This window comes from Microtus oregoni, unplaced genomic scaffold, assembly GCF_018167655.1.
Source record: "Microtus oregoni isolate MIOR12 unplaced genomic scaffold, Mior012 000000F_ref0000247, whole genome shotgun sequence".
NCBI classification, from domain to species: domain Eukaryota; kingdom Metazoa; phylum Chordata; class Mammalia; order Rodentia; family Cricetidae; genus Microtus; species Microtus oregoni.
This window is the reverse complement of record NW_024543059.1, coordinates 15,207,109-15,230,124: the sequence shown is the minus strand read 5'-3', so window position 1 is coordinate 15,230,124 and position 23,016 is coordinate 15,207,109. Positions and strand designations below refer to the sequence as shown.

Below are 23,016 nucleotides of genomic sequence, written 5' to 3'. Positions count from 1 at the left end.
ACTCACAGAGATCTGCCTGCCTCTGCCTTCCGAGTGCTGGGATTAAAGGCGTGCGCCACAGCCGCCTAGTTTAGCCGAATCTTCTTCAACCCGGTACAGCTAAAGAAAAATTGATTTTCACCAGCCCCAAATGCCAAACACTGCCTGACTAGAAATCACGGAGAACTCAAATTATCACGACAAATGTATCCAGGGGCCAGCATATATGTCTCTCCCCTAAAACTGTTTATCTCATGGGCACTGGAATTTGATCAGTTTCCTAGGCTTTAGGCTTACCCTTCTACCAGAGCTAACAAAGAACGCTTTGTAATTCCTACAACTCTAAAGGCTGAGACAGGATCGTCAGTGTGAAGTCAGCTTGGCTACCCATATGGAGGCCCAGTCTCAACTATAAATGGGCGCTGAGGTGGGAAACCACCGACTTCCTTCTCTTGCAGGCCAATCCTCTACAGCACACTTGTTGGTGCCCAGCTACTGCCCCAGAGCCTCCCACCCTCAGCACAAAGACACACTTCAGTTCCACACAGTTTATTAGAGCGGTGTGCCTGCTGGCAGGCTCTGGTGGTGCTCATGGCTAGCGAGGATGCTGCTGTGCCCTTCTTGATGCCCATAGTCCACAGACTTGAGCTAGGATGCACCTTCCCCATTCCCAGCTCTTCACAAATATAGGACCCTTCTGAGTGCTGGCTGGGCAGGGCTGTGTAGTGTGTGATCTATCAGAACAGAACACCAAAGTGCAGCTGGGGAAAAGAGCCAAGGGTCCAGCATTCCAGCCCCATTGGCCAAAGCTGCTTCTATCCTGGCTCTCAGTGCTGCAGTGGGTGGCAGATGCGTGAGCTGTGGGCCGGGGCCGATCCTCACTCTCCGTCCCGGTTGGGCTGGATGAGTCTATATTCTACTGCTTTCCTGAGGCAGGCTGCAGCGGCCCTGGTGACTGGGCTCTCCTCACCCTTGGCCAACACTGACAGGATCTCCAGCACCTCGCTCTCCATCAGGGTGCTGGCGATCTCCTTTGAGGCCTCCACCATGTTCAACACTACCACAGCACCCCGGTGTTGGAGCTCTTGGTTGGGGCTTAGAAGCAGGGCCTGCAAGATCTCCAGCCAGTGTGTGGTCTGTGGGAAATGGCAGGTGTGAAGACCCAGCAACAGGCTCAACCCTGGTAGAAAACGCATCTATACGCCAGGACCTCCCCGCACAGAACAGCAATGCCACCACGCAGGGAGTTGCTACTTCCCTCATCCTCCCCTACCAGGGCCGGGCACTTACCACTTGTGGGATGCGGCTGCAGAGTGTGGGCCGCATGGAGGTAAGCATTGCCAGGCCGCCGGCAGCAGCCCTCCGCAGCAGCTCGTCATCCTCTCCACTGTACAGAACCAGCAGCTTCAACCGGTCGTTGCCCTGGGCTTCAAAGAGATCCTGCACCTGTGACCAGATGGAAGCAAAGACCATGCCACCAAGGCACAAAGCCTAGTAGAAGTACAGGGCCCTTCGCATCCCTGTCACGGGGACCACCTGGGCCACCCCTCACCTCTTTGCTCATGGCCAAGTTACACATGCACTCGGTGGCTGCCCGGCGGATCATTTCGTGCTCCTCGAACATGTAGCCCTCAATCATGGGCACAGCCTTTTCCTTCAGGATCTTCTGTCTGCAGGACAGAGTTGGCAGGGTCTGCAGGACCAGCATCTCCGTATCCATAACCTGCTACCCTATCCCCCACATGGCTGAGCTCTGAGCTGAGCTGCTCCCCAGCAAAGTCCAAGGACCTTCCTCTCTCAGTTGTCAGCTCCAGAGCTCCCTAGCCGTCTGGCCCAGCTGGAACAGCATAGGCTCGGTAGACATGCTGGCAATTAGCAGAGCAGGACGGTGGTGACAACGGCGACGCAAACGCCAATCATCAGCACTGAGCCTGACCAAGCTGCTTGAAGTATTTCACCTAATACTCAACACAACCCCATGATGCTTGACTTATCTTACCTAATGCTCACCTCACTCCACGGTGAAAGTGTGGGCGTGGCTACCATGACTATTTGGCCAAAGGGGAAACTGGGCTGGGCAGTGAGCAATGTGGCCTAGGTCACAATTAGTAACAACAGCTAAGGCGTGTTGACTGTGATTACTGCTAGGGCAGGTACCTATGAACTAAGGGCTTTGGGGGGAGGGGAGGGCTTTTGAGACAGTTTATAGCCTGGCCTGGCCTAGAATTCCCAGCAATCTTCCTCCCTTGGCCTCCCTTGGCATGAACCGCTGCACCCTGTTGCGCTTGCTAGAGCCTTTTATATACATTTTCTCAAGGAACTCTCTGTGCTACTGCTTCATGGGTTAGATACTTAACTAACTCACAGAGGAGAAACTGAGGCAGAATGACTTAAAGACTTGCTTAGGGTCATACAGCGAGCCAGTGAGTGTCAGCAGCCTGGGGATAAGGAGGGGGAAGTGGAGGGCACAGTCGGGGCCTTGGAGCCTAACTGCTTGTGGCTTCTCTATCTACTGTGTTTAGGGCGCTAGACTTGAACCCCAGGCAATCTGACTTCAGAGCACTGCTCTCACCCTGGGCCTCCTCAGCACCGACCTTGGCACCGCCCTCGGCATGCCTCTTCATCTGTATGTTACACCGGAGTTATTGTGAGGCACAAACGATGACCAGGAGCTGTTTTCCAAACTGTAGAGTGCATACTGGAACTCACCCCAATCCCTATGCCGAGCTCCCCTGGGACCTTACCTGAGCCTTTCGCTGATCCCTGCCAGATTCGTTAGGGCCATGAGAGACTCAAAGTTCTGCAGTCCTGAGCAGTTGAGGTGCAGCAGAGAGACAAGGGGCCTAACCACTTCGTAGATCTGTGAAACATCCCACCTATCAGAGCGTCCACTGCAGCAACCCACCCCCACCCCGTCCCATCCCCACTGATCCACAGCACGGAGCCCGCCTGTGATAATGGCACTCTCTACAGCTGTCCCCTACCCCAGAACTCAGCAAAATTGCCATTTTCCTGTTGATCACGAGGGGAAGCCCATGCTGGAGCTATCAGGGCACAAGGAGGAAACAGGAGAGGTCATGATTGGAACAAGGAGACACATACCCGCTCACCAGGAAAGGTCATCTCCGGGTTAGAGGTGATGGTAAGTTTGGCAAGAGCCTGGGCTGCCTTTGTCTGCCCAACATCAGTGCCTTCCAGGGCCAGTGGGAGCAGAGCCTGTCGGAACAGCCCCAGCCCTGTCAATGCCCAGCCTGGACCTGGGAGTCTAAGGTCCAAGCCATCAACCCACTCACTCTCTCCTTGGTCCTGAGAATACCCTGTGCTCAGACTCTTCCTCGCTCTGAGGTCTCTCCATAAAACCACCCAAACACTTCCTCAACCACCTATTAAGTGCTAAACACGGGTTGTGCTGGGCCCTGGGGCCACAGTGGGAAAAAGATGCAAACTCAGGACCTTTATGGGCCCAGAGTACTGAGGGCCTCCGCAGAACCTGTCCACATGAGCGTCACCTCACCGGCAGTTCCTGTGGTCACCAATAGTGTCCCCCGAGGCCAGCAGCCACTGAGTCATGTTTTATAGGTGGATGCTCAGGATCAGGAAGGAGTCGGAAAGCAGCTTACCTTGCCTCCTCCCTGGGCCACCACGGTGCCTCGATCCTCCACTTCTTCCACCAAAGCCAAGAAGACCCTGCAGGGAGAAGGCATGGTGGGCGGGTGGGGTCCAAGGCTCTGGCAGGCAGGCATTCCATTCTTCAGCTAGTAAGGCAACCAAATGCTCTAGGACTCCCACAGCACAGGTCCCTCTCCCGAGGCATGCAGCAGGCGGAGACGGGAGTTAGAAGAGGCAGGCTGGCTGACCTGGAGAGCAGCTCCCTACACGAGTTCGTCAGCACAGGGCTCTCCGTCTTCACCATACACGTCATGGCTGACACCACCCCCGCTGCCAGCAGCTTCTTCACACGAGCCCGCACGAAACTTGGTTTGTCCTATGAAAGGAGGCAGCTGAGGAACCCCTAGGGTACTAGACAGGGAAATATGGAGTCTTCTCACAGCGGAGTCTGCTGAGTGTGGAAACAAACAGCCAAGACACAGCTTGGAAACAGCCAGTTTAAGGGATAGCCTTCTGCTGGGGATTCCTCACCTGCTCAACTGTGCTAATAGCAGGTACCCCTAGGCCCTCCTAGCGTACCCATCCATACCTTAGGGTGCTGCTCAGGAACGTGCTGCTTGGCGTACTTGGCCAGCTCCACCATCTTGGGGTCAGGCTCCTCATAGTCGTAGCTGTTGGTGCAGTTGACCAGAGCCGAGGCTACTGCAAAGAGCACTGGCCTCTCCTCGGACTGGCCAGGGTAGAAGGGCATTCAGCAGGGCAGCACGGCCTCTCTCCCACCCCCACAGCCCCACCTGGGACTTAGGGTGACACTGGGAACCTGCCTCAACCCCAGACTCAGAGCTCACAATCCCGGCTCTTAACTCCTCCGGGGCAACTGTGCGCCCAGACACTGTAGGCACCAAGGCCACACAAAGCAGCTAGCTGGCCCTGCATCACCAGGGACACTGGTGAGACCTGCCAAAGCCTGGCAAGCTCTCATCCAGGTCCTGCCCTAGGTTGACTGACAACAGGAACCCGCAGAGCTACCTTGCTGAGCTGGAACAGGGCCTTCAGAGCAGCCTCATCCTCCACAAATTCCTCCTTTACGTCGGCATCAAAGGTGAGGTAAGCCAGGCCTTCCACGGCCCAGCGCCGAGTGCCCGCGTCAATCTGGTCATTGCATAGCCACCTAGAGACATGGATGACAGCGGATGACCATCAGAGGCAGGAAGCCGGAGCCAGACATGGTGGCACGTGCCAGTAATCTCAGCACGCAGGAGGCAGAGACAAGGAGAGTCATAAGTTCTAGGACAGCTTGGGCTTAGGGAGACCCTATCTCGAAAAAAACAAAATCCGGCAACAAGAAGCAGAAGTGGAAGCAAGGAGTAACCTGGACAAGGAGGAGAGCCAGGAGCTTGGGCCTCCCTGTGACACTGGAGCTGAGGAGCTAGGGTCTAGCAGAAAAGAAAGAAGCTCCACTTTCCACCCACACCCCGTTTTCAAAGTTGTATGCATACAACTCTCTGCATACACATGGCGGCCAGAGGAGGACATCAGGGGTCCTGCTATCCCTCTCTGTCGCCCTCCCTTGAAACAGGGTCTCTCACTGAAGGAAGCCACAGGGATCCTTCTGTCTCCGCCCACAGGGACATGGACAGCCACACCCAGCTTCTTCTTCTTTTTTTAATAATGTATTTATAGCCGGGCGGTGGTGGCGCACGCCTTTAATCCCAGCACTTGGGAGGCAGAGGCAGGAGGATCTCTGTGAGTTCGAGGCCAGCCTGGTCTACAAAGGGAGTTCCAGGACAGGCTCCAAAGCTACAGAGAAACCCTGTCTCAAAAAACCAAAAAAAAAAAAATAATAATAATAATTTATTTATATTTTATGTGCACTGGTGTTTTGCCTGCACGTACGTCTGTGTCAGATCCTGGAGTTACAGGCGGTTGTTAGCTGCTCTGTGGGTGCCGGGACTTGAACCTGAGTCCTCTGGAGAGCAGTCAGTGTGCTCTTAACCACTGAACCATCTCTCCAGCCCCCACACCCAGCTTCCTAACATTGGTGTCTAAGGCCCCCACGCCTCCCCACACTGAGCATCTCTGCAGCCGCACAGCCGCTCTTAAGATCTGTCCGACAAATGGAGAAATGCGATAACTCACTTCCGGCATTGCTTGGCCAGTTTGAGAGTCGAGCCTTCAGCAAACTGCTTCATGCTAAAGTCAGTCCCTCCAGCTGATCCAAGCTTACAGAGTCCCTGGAGGAAGAGGACAAGGACCAGCTATTTGGTGGCTAGGACAGAGACAGCAGCCTGGCTCTTACCTGGCTGGGGATCCCTCCTGGGCCCTCTGTCGTGGCTCTTGGAGCAACCCAAACATTAATTAATCAACAAGTCCTCCGCTGGCAACAGTCACCTACTGAGGTGGCTACGGGACACAGAGCCTGGTAAAACCGACACATTAGCTTTCTATATACTGAGCCCTGACTGGTCTGCCCCTTTCATGTCCTTTGTAGCCAGGCAGTGGTGGCACACACCTTTAATCCGAGCACTCAGGAGGCAGAGGCAGGCGGATCTCAGTGAGTTTGAAGCCAGCCTGGTCTACAAAGAGTTCCAGGGCAGCCAGGACTGTTACACAGAGAAGCCCTGTCTCGAGAAGCCCTGTCTCGAAAGACCAAAATCAAAACAACAACAACAACAAAACAAAACAATCTTTGTGTCAGATATTATGGTTCATACCTGTAATCTCAGCCCTGGGAAGGTAGAGGCAGAATGAGGAAATGTTTAAGGTCAGCCTCAGCCCCATGAGTTTGGGGCCAGCCTAGGCTACTGAGATTCCAGCTCAAAAAAAAAAGGAAAGAAAGACCCTGTACATTAGCCATGGCCTAAATTCTTAGAAGACAGAGAAACCCAGGACAAATTGCCTGTGCTAGCCGATTTATTTGTTAACTTCACACAAGCTGGATTCATCTGGGAAGAAGGAACTCAGTTGAGGAATTGCCTCCATCGGACTGGCCTGTGGAAAGGCCCAGGTGGCTGTGAAGGATGCCATCTCTGGGCAAGTGGTTCTGAGGTGTATAAGAAAGCAAACTGAGCAAGCCAAGAGGAACAAGCCCGGAAGCATCGTTCCTTTACAGTGCCCGCTTCAGTTCCTGCCTCTGGGCTCCTGCCTGGAGCTCTTGCCCTGCCCTCCCTTTCTGATCTGAGCTGTAACATGGAATACAGTCTGTCCTCTCCAGCTGTGTTTGGTCATGATGTTTATCACGGCAACAGAAAACCAACAAGGACGGTGTCCGCGGAAAACCGGCCCCTACAGTGCTGACTGCAGCAGCTCACGGATGCTAGAAAGGCCCCAAACGTGTAGTTTCTGCTTCTCCATAGGCCTTTCTAACTGAGGGGACAGTATGAGGCACCCCGCACCCCTAGACATCATCTCCCCACTAGATCATAAGCCCCTCAGCGGCAGGAGCCAGCCCACTCCCGTAGCCCCAGGGAGGTGCTGTGTCTACTTCTCAGAGGACGCCAGTTGACCTGGTCTGACTGCCCACCCTGGCCTCCCGTCTCACCACTAGGGCCCTGATGCGGATGCTGTCCCTCTCGCTGCACTTGTAGAGGTCCTTGAGCAGAGAGATACCGTTGGCAGTGATGAAGGAGGCCCGCTTGGCTTTGCCGGCTGCGTGGATCAGCGCCTCCACTGCCACCAGCTGCTCTTCCTCCTGCTCAGAGGCGCACAGAGCAATCACACTCTCCATGACGCCGCTCAGCTCCAAGGCCCGATTGCCGGCATCACATGGGCCCTGCAGAAGGCAGGACACTGTCTGGATGGCTCGCAGCTTCCCGGCCAGCCCGTGGCCCTCAAACCAGCTCCTGAGGGGCACAGAGCGACAGCGGTCATGGGGAGGCACACATAAGGGGCCTCTTCTTCCCAGCTCCCCTATCTATGCTAGGTGGCCGCTTGGCGCTACTTATCTTGAAAACCTGCCGAGGGAAAGACTGGCCATTTCACAACAGCAACCATCAATTTCCATTAACTGCCCCCCACTTGAGCTGGTGACATACCACCAGAAATAAGTGGTCATGGTGTCTCTTCATCGCAACAGAAAAGCAACTAAGACATAGGTAGGAGGTGCTGGGGATCACTTTAGTTTTCTAGTCTTCCCTTCAGGCTGCCCTCCATGCTGAACGCCGGTCGTATTCCGGCTGGCACCCCTGGCAGCGGGAGCAGCAGCCTCCCTCACCTGATGTAGTTCTCACAGAGCCGGTGGAAGTTTTCCCTCTCAGCGTCACACTTGAGGTCATCAAAGAGCTTGCTGAGGAGGATGGAGGCGCTCATGCGGCTGTTGGCTGTCACTGTGAGCTCCCCAGCACCATCCTGCAGGGAGCCCCCCACTTCCAGAATCTTTTTCAGACCTGGAAAGACACCCCATTCAGACAGTGCCTCCACTGGTACCCACCCCTAAAGGAAGAGCCAGCCTTGGAGATGCAGAGAAAAGCAAGGCCGCCTCTCTGTCAGGAAGGTCAGAGTGCAAACAGAGGCATGGCAGAGGTGAAGCCATGGGGTTCAAAGGAGCCTGGTGGTGGGCATCAGGCAGGGCCTTCACAAGTCCTTTCTTATTTATCTTTTTGGGAAAATGAGAAGCATGAATTGCTATGTTCTGATTTAATTGTCTTTTTCTCTGAGAGTAGTAGTAACACAGAGTCACTAAGAAAAACAGGCCAGGGGGCTGGAGAGATGGCTCAGAGGTTAAGAGCACTGCCTGCCCTTCCCAAGGTCCTGAGTTCAATTCCCAGCAACCACATGGTGGCTCACAACCATCTGGAATGAGGTCTGGTGCCCTCTTCTGGCCTGCAGGCATACACACAGACAGAATATTGAATACATAATAAATAAATTAATTAAAAAAAAAAGAAAAACAGGCCAAGGATATGGCTCAGCAGGTAACAGGGCTCTGCTGACCTGAGTTCCATCTCCAGGACCCACATGGTAGAAGGAGAAAACCAACCTCTGCATGTTATCCTAATGTCCACACACACACAGACACACACACACATACACGGGGCAGGGGGGCGATATGTAAAGGAGAAAGATTTAATATAATAAAAATGTCTTAAAAGTTTAAAAGAAAATAATGTGATTTTTTAAAAAACCTGCAACTAGAGAAAGATGGCACTGCCTTTTGATTGGCCTTCTTAGGGACTGTCCAATGCACACGCATTTGCACAGACACACATGACGCACACACACAACTGGAGGGTCTGTCTCTGTGCTCCTTACAGGGACTGGAAGGGCTATAGAGAGCAGTTCAGGACAAGCAAGTGGCTGTACACAATTGCTCTTCTCATTACTCCCACAGCAAGGCAGACCTTGGCCACCCAGGCAAGTTTTCCTAAACTGTATCACCTACCCTGATCAATGACCCAGAGTGTGAGGCTATTGTTGGGGTCCTTCGGAGACTTCCGGGGTACCATTTTAATTAGGAGGGTCAGGGCATTATCTCGGCCTTGGCCCGAGACTCCCTTCTCAGTCAGCAGCTCCAGGAGGTTACTGATAAGGACCTTCAGCTCCCGGGCAGGATCTGGAGACAACACACATGAGTGATCAATGTCTATGACATAAGAGGTTCAGTCCTCCACAGCAGAGACAAAACAGCACAACAGAAAACGCTAAGTTAGTGGGCTCTACAGTGACCCAGCCCTGTGTGACTGCTGAACCCCTCAACTGTCAGACAGACACAGGCAGAGGAGGCTTCCCTCCTGGGTTCTAAGCTAAGCCCAGCTTTCTCCTCAAGCACCTTGGCTATTAGAATCCAAAGGAAAAGCTGGGTATGGAGACACAAGCATATAACGTCAGCACTTGGGAGGCTGAGTGAGAGTCCGTTTCCATGGTGAGACCTCATCTCAGCAAAACAAAAGCATCTAGGGTGAAACATCACTACTAAGCCACATTCCTGGAGCTACAGAGCTCATCCTGGAAGGATTGGTTGGGTGAGTTCAGCTCCACCCATCCCCTCCACAACAGCTTCCACTCACCCACAATGATGGCACCTTCTTTGCCTCGGAAGCCTTTCTTGACACCTTCCTTGAGGGCATCAAACATAACCTGCAGCAGGTGGCACGCCGCCAGCGACACGGCCTGGTTCTCCACACCCAGGATGGAGACCACTCTCCGCGTCCCCAGGACGCTCAGGGTTGCCACCGTCTAGGGCGGGAAAGAATTGGACAGAGGCTTGGTGGGTAAATGGTGACTCCCGACAGCAGTGAGTCAGTGAGCGTGGCTGGGAAGTGAGCCAATGCCGGGGTGGAAGGGCCGCCAGCTCCAAGCGAAAAGGAAAGCAGGTTAAAAGTAGGACCTGGGTTCGTGCCATGCTTCCTCTTAGAAAGGATGGAAAGAAAGCATCCCATTTGGTAGTGGTAGCCTACACCTGCAATCCCAGACGGAGGCGGGATAGCAGCCAGTTCTAGGACAGCCAAGGCTACATATTACAGAGTCCTGGTCCTCCTCTGCGCTCTGTAGCTGGGGGGAAGACAAGCCCCGGGAGCAGCTATTTGGTCTCATCTCTCTTCAGGAAGGAAGCACACCTGGACAAGGCATCCTGATAAGAGGCAAGCTCCTTCCCAAACCCAGCAGGAGGGTCTGTGCACACCTTAGGGTGTGAGCATGCACGGGGCAGACCTGCACAGCCTCTCCATCTTCCTTGTAAGCTAGAGAACCTAGGAGGCCTGATGTGCTCATCCCAGCCCACACAGACTCGGGGGAGCTAGAGGCTGTGGCAGGACACACATGGTTTGACTAGTTTAAATATAACCCAGGCTTAGCCTCAACAGATTTCACTGAACTACTTCACAATCTAGCCTTCTTGGAACTGGAGACTCCTCTAAAGGCAATCAAAGAGCCCAGCATGGCAGCACACACTGAAATCCCACAGGGACCATGAGTTCAAGGCAGCCTAGACTACATAAGAAAATCCTGACTCTAAGTATACACATAAAAACATACTGATCAACCAAAGACTAAGTCCCTATCTCCTGGGTCCAGCCAGCAATGGCCGAGCAGGGCGGGTGTGAACCTTCCAGGCACAGGCGCAGGGCCATTCTTATGGCACTGTCCATGTCAGGACAGCACCATCCATGCTGCTGACCAGGTCACTATCTCCAGGGCAGAGATGCTATTGGTGACATCACTGGCATCTCTCCTCTCCAGAGGAAAAGGAATCTGACCTTTGGAAAAGACAAAACCCCTTTCTGAGCAGCCTTGAGTGGGGAAGTGACCAGGTGTCTTTGAGAACTGGCTTCAGGACAGTACAAGATGTAGGAGGCTATGTTTGTGCTTTCTGGTCCCACTCCATCCTAATTTGATTTTTGTTTGTTCGTTTGTTTTGCTTTGCTTTTTGAGACAGGGTTTCTCTGTAGCGTTGGAGCCTGTCCTGGAACTCACTTAGTAGACCAGGCTGGCCTCGAACTTACACAGATCCGCCTGACTCTACCTCCTGAGTGCTGGGATTAAAGGCGTGCGCCACCACTGCCTGGTTACTCCATCCTAATTTATATTTGTCTTTTCTGTTCTTTTTATTTTTCCCCATAGCTGTATAGCTCCTATCTGTGCTTTAAACTATTTTTGGAGAAGACGAGGAGTGGAAGAATAGACAGGTAGGTGGAATTCATAGACAAAAGGACAGACAGACAGACTGAAGCAATAACTAGATCTCTCCACACCACCTACCCGCGACTGGTGCTCGGAGCAAATGCCGACCAGTGTGCGCAGGGCCGCCAGCATGAGGTCAGTCTCTCCCGTGTCCAGCAGGCATTGCAGGAGCTGAACCCCATTGCTCCGGAAGATCTTCTCAGCTCCTGCATCCTCTCGGGCCAGTACCACAAGGTTCTGAGACGCCTACACCAAAGGAAGCACATTCTAATGTTGATGCGACATCCTTCCAAGGTCAGGGCAAGCAGAAAGGCCCTGAGCTCTGAACCTCACCGCTTCTCCTTAGCCAGCCATAAATTCCGCCCTCGGAACTTCAGCTTCTTTCTCTTCAAAGAGAGCTTGGGTGATGGCTAGAATGGGGTCCCTAGCAGGGCTTCAAGAGCAAGAACAGCGCCTCAGTCACACGGTGTGCAGGCTCCTGGTTCCAGGAGGGCCACCAAGGTGCTCTGGCAACACTAGTTCCCTTTCCTTGCCTCACACTAAGGACCCGATCCCCAACAGCTCCTATACAGGAGGCATGGCCTGAGGCTCAACCTACAGCAGTGCGGGCCAGCATGACTCCTGAGGCCCACACTGGTGAGTAAAGGGGCACCTACGGGAGCCCTAGAGGCTCGCTCCAGGACCTGTACCTTTTGCTTCTTCTCTGTGCCTTTCTCTTTGGGGTCCAGCAGTATTTGAAACATCTGCTCAACTTTGGCATCTGTTGAAGACATGTACCGCACCTGCGAAGAAGCACAGAGTACGTCACCTTTCTTGGCCAGACACGTCATGTTTCCTCCGAGTTCTCCCTGACTCTCCTCCCCGGCAGGCTCAGAGCGCAAGGCCAACAGCTAGGAACCCTGGCAGGCAGGAAGAGACTTGCCAGGCATCTCCTCCTAAACTTCCCGGGGCTGTTTTCCTCTCTGAACTTCTTCCTGCTTGGGCAATAGGGCCTGCCGAAGCTAAGGAATGAGCCTTCAGAAGAGCAGGCATCTTGTCAGTCACAAGGAAACCCATGCCAGCTACACTACAGCAGCGTAAAAACGTAAGCATGAAATACGGCACCAAACTTGGCAGTCACTTAGGAGACACCAGGAGGGTTGCGAGGAAGCTGCTAACCCTCCCTTTGATGCCCTGTGTGTGTGCGTGTGCATTTGTGTATGTGTGTGCAATAAATAAGTCAAAGGTTTTGTTGTTGTTGTTGCTGTTTTTTTGTTTTTTGTTTTTTTGAGACAGGGTTTCTCTGTGTAGCCCTGGCTGTCCTGGAACTCACTCTGTAGACCAGGCTGGCCTTAAACTCACAGAGATCCTCCTGCCTCTGCCTCCCGAATGATGGGATTAAAGGCATTAGCTGGCTTCAAAGTATTTTTTGAAAACCTCCTTAATCTCATTCTTTTCTTCCAATGTTACCATTTTGATAAACACCACATATGCACGCACATACACACACACACACACACATTTTTTCTCTCTCTCTCTTTATCAGGCTGGTCTTGAACTCACAAAGATCTGCCTAGATCTGTCTACCTCCACCTCCTGAGTGTGCCACTACACTTGGCCTTTGGTGTAGATTTTTAACAGGCTTGTGTGTGTGTGTGAATGTTTCTTTCAAAACAGGGTTTCTCTGTGTAGCCCTGGCTGTCCTGGAACTCGCTCTTAGACCAGGCCGGCCTCGAACTCCCAGTTTAACAGGCTTTGGATGTATGCACTATCTTTCACTGTGTTTAGACATATTTACCCAGTGTGCGCAGACATGATACACTGTACGGGTCATGAGCTTGGTGGTAACAGTCTCTCCTGGGTGTATTTCTGCATATTTTACTTTTCCGTCCACTATACAGCACAGCCCTCCCCACACAACCACTCATGATCCACTTCTCAGAAATAACAGCACTGACCTAGCCTGGTTAGCTTTGCTCTCGTTGCTGGGCATTTAGGCAGGCTCCAAGTTTCTCTAACTATAAACAAGACTGAAAGAAAAGTCCAGACACCTGAAATCGCAGCACTTGGAAAGTGTAGACAGGCAGCACTTGGAAAGTGTAGACAGGAAGTCAAGGTCATCCTCAGCTGCACAGCAACCAGGACCAGCCTAGGCTATATGAGACCCTGCCCAGGTATAAATAAAAGCGTTTTTGGAAGCAGGATAATCAGGGGTTCAAGGCCTGCTTCAGGTAGGTAGTGAGAGGGTCAGCCTGGGCTAACTAATACTGACGCCTAAAGGAAACATACCATGCATACCCTCACCAGCAGCTGTGAGAGTACGCGCGCGCGCGCGCGCGCGCGCGCGCGCACACACACACACACACACAGAGCCACACCGCTTTCATCCTTGCCTCCATCTTTGCCAAGTGTATAAACTTTCACACGCACCAAACAACCATGCTTTTAATTCAATTTCTTCCAACATACTGAGTATTATTTTGTTTTGTTTTGTTTCAAGACAGGGTTTCTCTGTGTAACAGCCCTGACTGTCCTGGAACTAGCTCTTGTAGACCAGCCTGGCCTCAAACTCACAGAGATCCACCTGCCTCTGCCTCCCGAGTGCTGGGATTAAAGGTGTGTGCCACCACCATCCGGCCAGGCTAAGCAAGCATTATTAAAACTTCTTTTGAGCACAGTGTCTACATCCTTGACCCTGACCAAGGCCATCCCCAGCCTCTCTTGATTTTTCACATACCTTCTCCTGAATTTGGCCCCCAATGTTTCTCAAGGATTCCTGGAAAACTTTGTTCTTGGGCTCCAGGCTGACACATCTCTTCAGATCAAGGACAGCCTGGTCCAGGCGGCCCAGCTTCTCCAGTGCTTGGCTTCGGCGGTAAAGCGCCTTGACATCCCCGCCGTCCTTTTCGATGGCTGAGATAAACAGGAGCTCTGTCAGCACCCATGAGGCCACCATCTCCAGGCAAGAGCAATAGGGAAAGATCTTGAGGGCCAGAGGAAGGTGGGGGGTACCAATGTGGAGCTCGGAGCTTCAGCCTCAGAAAAGGTGAGGGCAGCTGCAGAAAAGCAAAGGCCGAAGAAGTGGGAAAGCAAATAGAAAGACAAGTGTCTGGGATCAGAGGAAGTGGAGGAAGGGAAGGCTCAGTGGTCCCAGAGTCCTTGCCCATCACAGAAGACCCACAGCTCCATATGAGGGCCCACACCCCCCTACCTTTAGACGCCTCGGATTCTGCTTTATTGTAATCCTCCTGGAAGAGAAAGATCAGGAGCCTGCTCTAATCGGGTAGCAATGGGCGCCCTTGTTCTACTGACTCCCCCACTACCAATGCCCAAAGACACCTGACAACCGTGGGTGGCTAGGAAATGCCCAGCCCTAGGAGCAACCCCAGACCCAGGTAGAACCAGGTTAGACCAACCCGACCCCCTCCCTCACCAGCTTAAGGTGGCAAGCAGCCCGGTTTCGATGCAGAATGGCCTGGTCCTGGGGCGTCGCGCCGAGACTCAGGACCTGGGTGTAGGCAGTCAGGGCACCCTCGTAATCCCCGCATTTGAACAGCTCGTTGCCCTCCTTCCGCAGCTGCTCCGCTGAGCTGGCCTGGGGAGAGAAAGGCAGTGGGCGGATCAGCGCAGCTGGGAGAGGAGCCCGGTTCGGGCAGATCCCCGAGGAGGACTCTAAGGAGGGATGTGGAGTGACGGTGGTCAGGTGAGATCTCACAGGAGGATCAGCGTGCACCCCGGGACCGAAGATCGGGGCTCGGAGGTCCTTTAGACCACTCACAGTCATTGCGGAGCTGAGCTTCCTTCCGAGCCGGCCGGCGCAGGAGCAGTCTCCGGAGCAAAAGCAACTCTGGTCTCGGCAAGATGCCGGGAGCTGCTCCGCCCCAGCAATGCGTCAGAGTTACGCCAAAGAAGGCGAGGCAAAGAAGACGTCGGGGCCGTGCAAGGGCGGGGTGCTCGGCTGCGTAGCGCAGGCGCAGGTTTAGGCTCAGGGACGCTCCAGGGGCGTCTAGTCTGTTCCCACTGGGACCCGTAGGGGGCGCGCCGCGGAGGCCCTAGAAGAAAGGAGGCGGCTGCTGGCGTCTAAGCGTCCTCTCCTGCTCCGACCACGGAAGAAGTGCACGAAATCTGCGGTCATCAGTGCCATCAGCAGTAGACTGTAAAGGCCCAGTGCCAGGAGCGGGCCTGGGCCCCTGTGGGAGAGAGGAGAGAATCAAGATCGTACACTGACTGCGACAAGTCAGCGGTGACGGAACCCGGAGAGTCAGAGAAAGCGCGGAATAAATACTACCTACGCATAGTTTGCAACCAAATGTGGGGGCTTGCGAGTATCTTGAAGACGAACGCAGCTAGATTCAGAATTAAAGCCCCTACTACAATGTGTGTAACTCGTGGGCTACCAGATCCTCTCTATTGACACATCCCATTCCCTTCCCCTTCAGAAAAAAAAAAAAGTCCACAAAACATACAGCAGCTTGGTCACTTTTAACTCCTTCACAGAGTAGTTTTAATCATGATTTACGTGACTTCCTCTCCACTAGTCTGGAAGCTACAAGCCTCCCACCGCAGAATTTAAGGCCAGAGCCCAAGACCCTGGCGCACGCTGCCAGTGTCCCGTGGATCTGGGACCAGAGTTCTCACCTGAGGATGGGCGGGGGCTGGAGAGTAGACAGGTTTACTTGGTACAGGGCCTCAAATTCATCCCGGGTACAGCAGGAACCCCCGGCCGCCTGCAGGTGGCAACAGTAGGCTTCCTCAGAAGTGTCGGAGAGGCGGGGACAGAAGAAACCCGGGTAGTGGCGGCCTTCAGCGTCCCGCGTGGTCTGGCACAAATGGGGGTGATGAGCCAGTGCTGGAGAGAAGCAAGAAGGCTATAGAGGAGGGAGGTTACCCACACCCTCTTCACCCGGTTCGAAGTGCAAAACGGGGTCCTGCTTCCTACCAAGAGAGGAGGCTTCTTTCACCCCTCACCGTTAGCTTTCTCAGCTGCTGACGTCGCTCTCAGAGGACAGAGGAAGTGTATATACCTGAGAGGTCGGTGGGGTGGGCAGGGCTCATCCAACTGAAAAGCACCAGCAGCCCTACAGCCAGGTGTGTCAGGAGAGGCGCTGGACTCCTCTGGAGGCCCATGAGGGGTCAACTCCACCTCAGTCGTAGTCCCAGGAATCCAGCATTTGTCCTAAGCTATGATTCCCGACAATAAGGAACCTGAAATTAAAGCCCCAAGGCCCACAGGGGTGGAAACTCCTCCATCACAGGCTTCTGGAAAGATGAGAGCAACTGAGTTCCTGTCATCTTCTGGGAATTGTGAGGCCCCTGGTTCCGAACTGCCTATGCTTTCCTAAGCAGAGGGAGGAACAGCACAGAGCACTCGGAACGCCGGGCGAGAGAGAAGTTGAGACGTTGTCCTGAAAAAGTGAACACATAAAGCCAGATATGGGTCTGCCTATCCATCCTCCTACTCCTAAGCTACTACAGACACCTCGGGAATTCTGACCAACCCATGTTAGGTCCCGGTCAACCTGTGGAGCGTCCCTCCATAACTGTTACAACACGGCACCCACCAAGCCTCCCTGAGAATCCTGTCAGTAAACATCCCCTGAGCTTCACCTCCCCAGCCGCCAGCCCAGACACGAAAGCTACCTGCTGGTTGGAATGCACTTAGCAGCTGGCTACCTCCTTTGAGAGCCCTTCGGGGAGGTTCCCAGATCTCGCTTACTCTTCAGACGTCAGAGCTGCCAACACTAAGATAAGGAATTTCTCCGGAAGATCCAAAGATCATTGGTCAGTAAAGAATGAAGGATTATTCCAGTGCCTACCCGAGATAGGCAAACAGCTGGGGCAAGACTCCTCACCTCAGAGGCCCACAGCAGAGGCCTGGGGACTAAAACAGGCTCCCTTATGGTACAAGAGAAGTTTCTGTAGAAACAGCGCTGCCTCCCAGGAGCCTAAATCTGAAGCAATTAGGCAGAACTTCTAGCTCAGGATCCCGTTCTCCAGAAGGTCGCGCCGTAGCGTCTCATAGTGTCTCTAGGGCCCAAATGTAAGGCTCAGACACCCATAGTAACAGGGACAGTGCTTGTGGGGAGAGCTATGTTTGGAGCACTTTGAAAACATTCTGGGTGCTGAAAGACTGTGGACAGCCTTTTTCTCCTGGGAGACGTCTCTGCCCCCCAGGCTAGAGGAACTGGGCTTTCTCTATGGGCTCATGGCTACCCATGCCTTCCAGTTCAGTACTCAGAACTCCTCGAGACCATCAACTTTGTTCTTGTTTGCCTTTCTTCTCTCCACAGACCGCTAGTTCTCAGAGAGTTGGGGTAACTATATTCGAGCCTGGAACACAGTACACCACTCCAGCCGTGATTATTGAAGGCTATTTCTCTCTCTCTCTCTCTCTCTCTCTCTCTCTCTTTCTCTTTTTCTCTCTCTCCCTCTCTCTCATTTTGTTTTTCAAGACAGGGATTCTCTGCATAGCCCAGCTACCCTGGAACTCACTTTGTAGTCCAGGCTGGCCTCAAACTCAGAGATCCACTCCCTCTGCCTCCTGAGGGCTGGGATTAAAGGCGTGCACCACCACCGTGCACCACCACTGTCTGGCTAAAGGCCTTTTTTTCTTTTTTTTTTTTTCTTGTGCCCAGGCTCTCAGCCTCTGAAGAACTTCCCCACTGAGACTGGGGTTATGGCTCAGTGGATTAAAGTGCTTGCTGCATAAGAATAAGGACTTGCATTCAGACTAAAGCAATAGCCAGTAAAAAGCTTGGGGTGGCAACCTACACCTGTTTGCTGGGGAGGCGGAGACAGGAGAATCCGTGCAAACTAGTTGGCTAGCTAGTCTTGCTAAATAACTGAGCAGCTACAGGTACAAGGAGATACCTTGTCTCCAAAACTAAGATGGAGACATATGGCCTCTACACGCCACACGCTCGCACACGTACGAATAACAGCTTGTTATAATTAACTCATTCTCCGAGCCTCCGAAGCGCCAGGGGGCGCTGGAGATGACCTATTGGGACACGGGCTTCAGTCCCCCGCGCCACCCGCGCGATGGGCTCCGAGGTGGCTCAGCTGCTGGAGGCTGCTGACTTCGCAGCTCGCAAACACCGGCAGCAGCGACGGAAAGATCCCGAAGGGACTCCCTACATCAACCACCCCATCGGTGGGCGCGCCGGTTGGGAATCAGTCCTCGCGGCGCGTGGCGGGTGGGGACTGATTGGGACGGAAACACAAAGGGTGTACAAATCATTGAGCGCCTACTGAGTCCCAAGCTTTGTGCCAATCACTTTTCGTGCGTTCTGCTGTGCAAGCCTCACCTGAGGCAGTGATGGGATTGTCCCCTAAGTACAGTCCCAGGAGGGTCAGGGACTTCCCAAGGTCACCCAGCTGGTGAGAGGCTAAGCCTGGCTCTCCATTGTGGCTCCCTCTAGTCTGACCTCTGCTTTGCCCCTGTCAGGTGTGGCCCGGATCCTAACCCACGAGGCGGGAATCACTGACATTGTGGTGTTACAGGTAACTTTACCCTTCTCTGCCAGGAGGCTGGTGTGGGAATCGGGGGCACTGTTGAACAATAGTTGTAGGCTAGTGCCCCCGGACTGAACGGGAGCCTATCACCAGGCGGCCCTGCTCCACGACACAGTAGAAGACACAGACACTACCCTGGATGAGGTAGAGCTGCACTTCGGAGCCCAGGTTCGGCGCTTGGTGGAGGAAGTAACAGACGACAAGACTCTACCCAAACTGGAAAGAAAGCGGCAACAGGTGGAGCAGGCACCCCACAGCAGCCCAAGGGCCAAACTGGTGAAACTGGCAGACAAACTATACAATTTGAGAGACCTGAATCGCTGCACCCCTCAAGGTATGCTCCCTTGCTAGCTCTGAGGGGGTGGGGGAAATGTTCAGCTTCTAAAAACACAGATTGGTCAATTTTCCAGAAATAAGTAGGGGTGGGGTGCGGGGGCGGAGGTCTTAGTGCCTTAAACTAAACCTAGAACAGTCTTCTTCCACAAAGTGGGAAAAGTTGCTGGGTCCTGGAAGGGTTTCAGGTCATTCCGTCGCAACTCGTCTTATAGCCCTTCAGGAAACAGGCAAAAGCCAGTGCTGGCCTCGACATCACAGGAGCGGGTTTCTGTCCACTCTTGTGCAGGGTGGTCAGAACAGCGAGTCCAGGAATACTTCGAGTGGGCAGCACAGGTGGTGAAGGGACTTCAAGGAACGAACCAGCAACTGGAAGAGGCACTAAAGCAGCTGTTTGAGGAGCGGGGGCTGACGCTCTGAGCGGTGCTTGGTGACATCCTGTAGGGAAGGCCCGAGCACGATGAAATTCTCCCTGCAGCATTTCTTACATTCCTCACTCAGCTCATACATTCCAGGCTAAAAGCGTCTGCATTTTCTAACTCAGCTGAGCGCCAGATATGGACATCAGATTTACCCATCCCTCCGTGTACAAGTCTTGGGTCTGTTTGCTATTTTTCACGGTGGGACTTCTGGCCCCTCAGGGATTTAGGATTGCGTAAGCTTTGGCTTATAAACCATGGAAAATAAAAGAACTTAGGGTAAAACTTAAATTGCTGTTCCTCCTTCCCTGGTCTTCTGAGTGAAGAACCCACATGCTAGATACTCGCTTCCAACTATGTATCCCCTCCATTAGTTCCCTTGGGTTGAGAGCATCAATCGTTGGAGCACGACGTCCTTTCACTAAGCTGGATTGTGTTGTTATGAAGGTCAGATGATGTAGGTGACTGATTTGGTAAGTTCCCTTACCGCAGATATTCTGGGAAGAAATGCCACCACTTATGGCTGGTAAGAACAGAAATCCCAGCAAGACCTCAGTGCCCCAATACACAAACTGCAGCGGGTGTTCAGTAATTCATAGCCTTTGCCTTGGCCCTTAAAGATTGATGGTTTACTGGGTTGCTAAGCGACAAGAGCTTCCGGGGTACCCGGAAGTGGCCTTGACGTTGCCCCGCCCGTGGAGGTGGTGGAGTCGGGAGAAAGCACCAAAAAAAAAAAAAAAAAAAAAAGTTCTGGAGCGGTCACTTTTTTATTTTTTTAAATGGTCCGTAAACTGCTGAGGATTTTTCTTTTTTTGGTTATATTTCTGTGTTCGTGTATGCGCGCGTGCTGACGTCCCAAGTGTGGGTGTGGCAATCAGACGACAACTTGGGGAAGTTGGGTTTTGCCCTTCATAATGTGGGTCCAGGATATCAAACTCGGTCTGGCAGGCTGGTGCCTTTACCCAGTGAGCTATCTCGCCTTCGCCTGCCCCTTATTTTTTGGGGGGTGGGGGTGGGGATAGGATCTCACGCAGCCCAGGCTGACCTCCAAACGTCCTCTTGCCTCTGCTGGGGTTACACATTGTGCAACCATGCTCCAGCTCCTCTGAAGGCTTTTTTTTAAGATTTATTTTGTGTATAGTGTTCTGTTTGCTGTGTGCCTGCAGATCACAACAGGGCAACAAATCTCATTACTGATGGTTTTGGTTGCTGAGAATTGAACTCAGGACCTCTGGAAGAGCAACCAGTGCTCTTAACCACTGAACCATCTCTTCAGCGCCACCCCTCCCCCCCCCACACACACCAAGACTTCTTAAATCTCAGCAGCCATACAAAACTCTGTAGTTTTTACACTGACGCTAACGTCGAGCTACACTTGAATGTCCCATTCTTAGGAGAACAGCTAGCCGCCTGAACACACACACTCATCACAAGGCCATCATCTTCACCCTCTTCTGGCTCCTTACTCTGTAAGCCCCTCGCCCTCGTAAGGCTGGTTCTTCCTGCGACTTCACTTTTGCCTTTGGCCCACTGTCTTCATGTTTCTCCTCTAGTCTGGCTGCTTCCTACTCTTGTGGTTTTCTCTGGCTGTTCAGATTTTTCCTCCAGCATCTCTAATAGACAAGCTTGGGAGTTCATTTTTGGTCTTTGAGAGCAAACAGGAAGGAGGCAGGTGGGGTCTTGAGGAGCACTAGCACCTTTGGGAGGGACATAATTCGGCTCCAGGGCACAGTGAGCATCATTACTTTGGACAATACCTCCAAACCTTGACTTTTCCTTTGCAGAAGCAGTCCTCTGTCTTTTGAAACATTTTTTTTTTCAAGAGCTCAGTGAAGTCGAACAAGTAGTCAGGTGTTCCTTCTCATGCTGTTCACACAAAGCAAGTCTGCATGAAGATATTTTTTGCCTCACGGCTTGATGGGGTATCCTTGATCCAGGTTGACCAAACCACCTCTGCCTGAAGCAAACTTTTCCGAGTTCAGCAGGTTCTTCCTTCCCCAAGGCCCCTTTTTTTCCTCTTTGAGATAGGGTTCTTTGTATATCTCTGGCTGTCTTGGAAGTCACTCTATAGTCCAGGTTGGCCTCGAACTCAGAGATCTGCCTGCCTCTGCTTCCTCTGTGCACCACCACGCTTGGCCTCTTTCTTCTTTTACAATGGCCATCCTCCTCCTAGAAAGGAGCCTGATGACCTAATCGCCACCCACAGGTCCCACCTCTTGCTAGTATTTCACAGAACTACAGAGGAACACACACATGCTTAAACTGTAGCATGTGATGCTTACAAAGAAGCCCGGGCGTTTCTTCAAGGAACTTCCTCCCCATCATTATCTCCAATCTGCAACTGTGTCATACCGTACATGTTAAAGTTGTCATCATCAGCCCACTTGGGCTTCCTGTGTGCAGGCTATCCTAATCAACCAGGGAGTCCAAAGTCAGAAGCCCAAATAGACCCAGTTGCTCCTAGCAACTGCTATGATTTGGACTTTACTTCCTGCTGGGCCTCAACAAAACTGGCTCGGTGGAAGATCCGGTCTCTCTGCTCTCCTCTCTCACTTGTGAGACTTGCCCTTCACACACATTTTTGTTAGGAAAGAACAAAACTTTTCAGAGATCTCTAGCTGAACTTCAAGCCTCACCCTTCACTACATCATTTTGTTCCTCTTCGTGTTCATGTGGGGGAACATAGTTTGACAGCTCGTGTTTGAGATGGCGTCTCAATACTGCTCAAGCTCGCTCTAAACTTGAGACTCCTGCCTCTGCCCCCAGAGCAACTGGCTTCACAGGGACCTTCTCAGTAGCCACCATGACAGCAAACGAGCAGTTCCAGTTCAAGTTCAGATGCTGCTCCCCGGGAATTTCTGCTTCTTTCTCTTCACGCCCTGGGGATGGCAGATCCCAACCCTACATGGCCTGGACTCCTTGCAAAAGGATGCAGAGGCTCACACTTGCCTGCCTTTTTCTCTGCACTTCCAGCTAGCCACTCAGCCCTTTCCTCTTCATGGAATTGGATGTGTTTTGATGAGACAGTCCTTCCCTTTCTGGTGACTGAGGTTGTTTTGTTGTATCCTGGCTCCCCTGTACTGTTGTCCTCACAATGACAAGGGCTGCTGCTTGCCATAAAATAGTATGCACTCACTGGGCCGCTTGTTACTGAAACCAATCAGAGCCAGGTTATGGTGGCATGCACCTGTAATCCCACACTTGGGAGGCTGAGGCAGGAGGATTTCTGTAAATTGGAAGCCATCTTGTGCTACCTGTCTCAGAAAACAATAGACAAACAAACAAAAAAACAAAACAACACACATACACAACAAACCCAAACAAATTTTTTGGCCTTACTCCCAGAATTGTCTTTTTTTCTTCAGTGTTGTAGAGCAAGTTCCTGCTTCTTTATCCAGATGCACGTGGCCCTGCGTGCACATCACTTCAGCGCCCAGACTGAAGAAACAGCCCTATCTATTGAGGACAGGACAGAAACCTGCACTTTCCAGAAGCAACTCTGCTGACGGGACATTCTGAACAATGCTGCTCTAAGAAATACTGGACTAGGGAACACCAGCGAGGC

The 23,016-nt window shown here is 52.6% G+C and overlaps 2 protein-coding genes across 4 annotated transcripts; one reads left to right on the top strand and one right to left on the bottom strand.

The window, feature by feature from the left end:
- Positions 1–241: 241 nt before the first annotated feature.
- Positions 242–15,898, bottom strand: Unc45a (unc-45 myosin chaperone A). 2 transcript variants are annotated; one of them, XM_041654171.1, is made up of 21 exons: positions 15,823–15,898; positions 14,963–15,374; positions 14,618–14,779; positions 14,396–14,432; positions 13,922–14,097; positions 11,895–11,987; positions 11,284–11,451; positions 9,594–9,762; positions 8,969–9,139; positions 7,802–7,973; positions 7,130–7,430; positions 5,728–5,822; positions 4,618–4,759; positions 4,178–4,318; positions 3,837–3,964; positions 3,600–3,666; positions 3,082–3,195; positions 2,724–2,839; positions 1,532–1,649; positions 1,270–1,425; positions 242–1,115 (listed from the first exon to the last, which is right to left on the bottom strand). In XM_041654171.1, the coding sequence occupies exons 2-21, from the start codon at positions 14,966–14,968 to the stop codon at positions 858–860; spliced, it is 2,790 nt and encodes a 929-aa protein (XP_041510105.1). In that variant the 5' UTR covers positions 14,969–15,374; positions 15,823–15,898; the 3' UTR covers positions 242–857. The 2 variants fall into 2 exon arrangements, with proteins under 2 accessions (XP_041510105.1, XP_041510113.1); XM_041654179.1 differs by lacking the exons at positions 14,963–15,374; positions 15,823–15,898 and having other exon boundaries at positions 13,922–14,240; positions 14,618–14,720.
- A 2,282-nt stretch (positions 15,899–18,180) lies between these two features.
- Positions 18,181–22,951, top strand: Hddc3 (HD domain containing 3). Of its 2 annotated transcripts, none has more exons than XM_041660030.1 (4): positions 18,181–18,337; positions 18,632–18,687; positions 18,793–19,033; positions 22,817–22,951. In XM_041660030.1, exons 1-4 carry the CDS (start codon positions 18,226–18,228, stop codon positions 22,822–22,824), a joined length of 417 nt encoding a protein of 138 aa, XP_041515964.1. In that variant the 5' UTR covers positions 18,181–18,225; the 3' UTR covers positions 22,825–22,951. The 2 variants fall into 2 exon arrangements, with proteins under 2 accessions (XP_041515964.1, XP_041515954.1); XM_041660020.1 differs by lacking the exon at positions 22,817–22,951 and adding an exon at positions 19,322–19,742.
- The last annotated feature ends 65 nt before the right edge of the window (positions 22,952–23,016 follow it).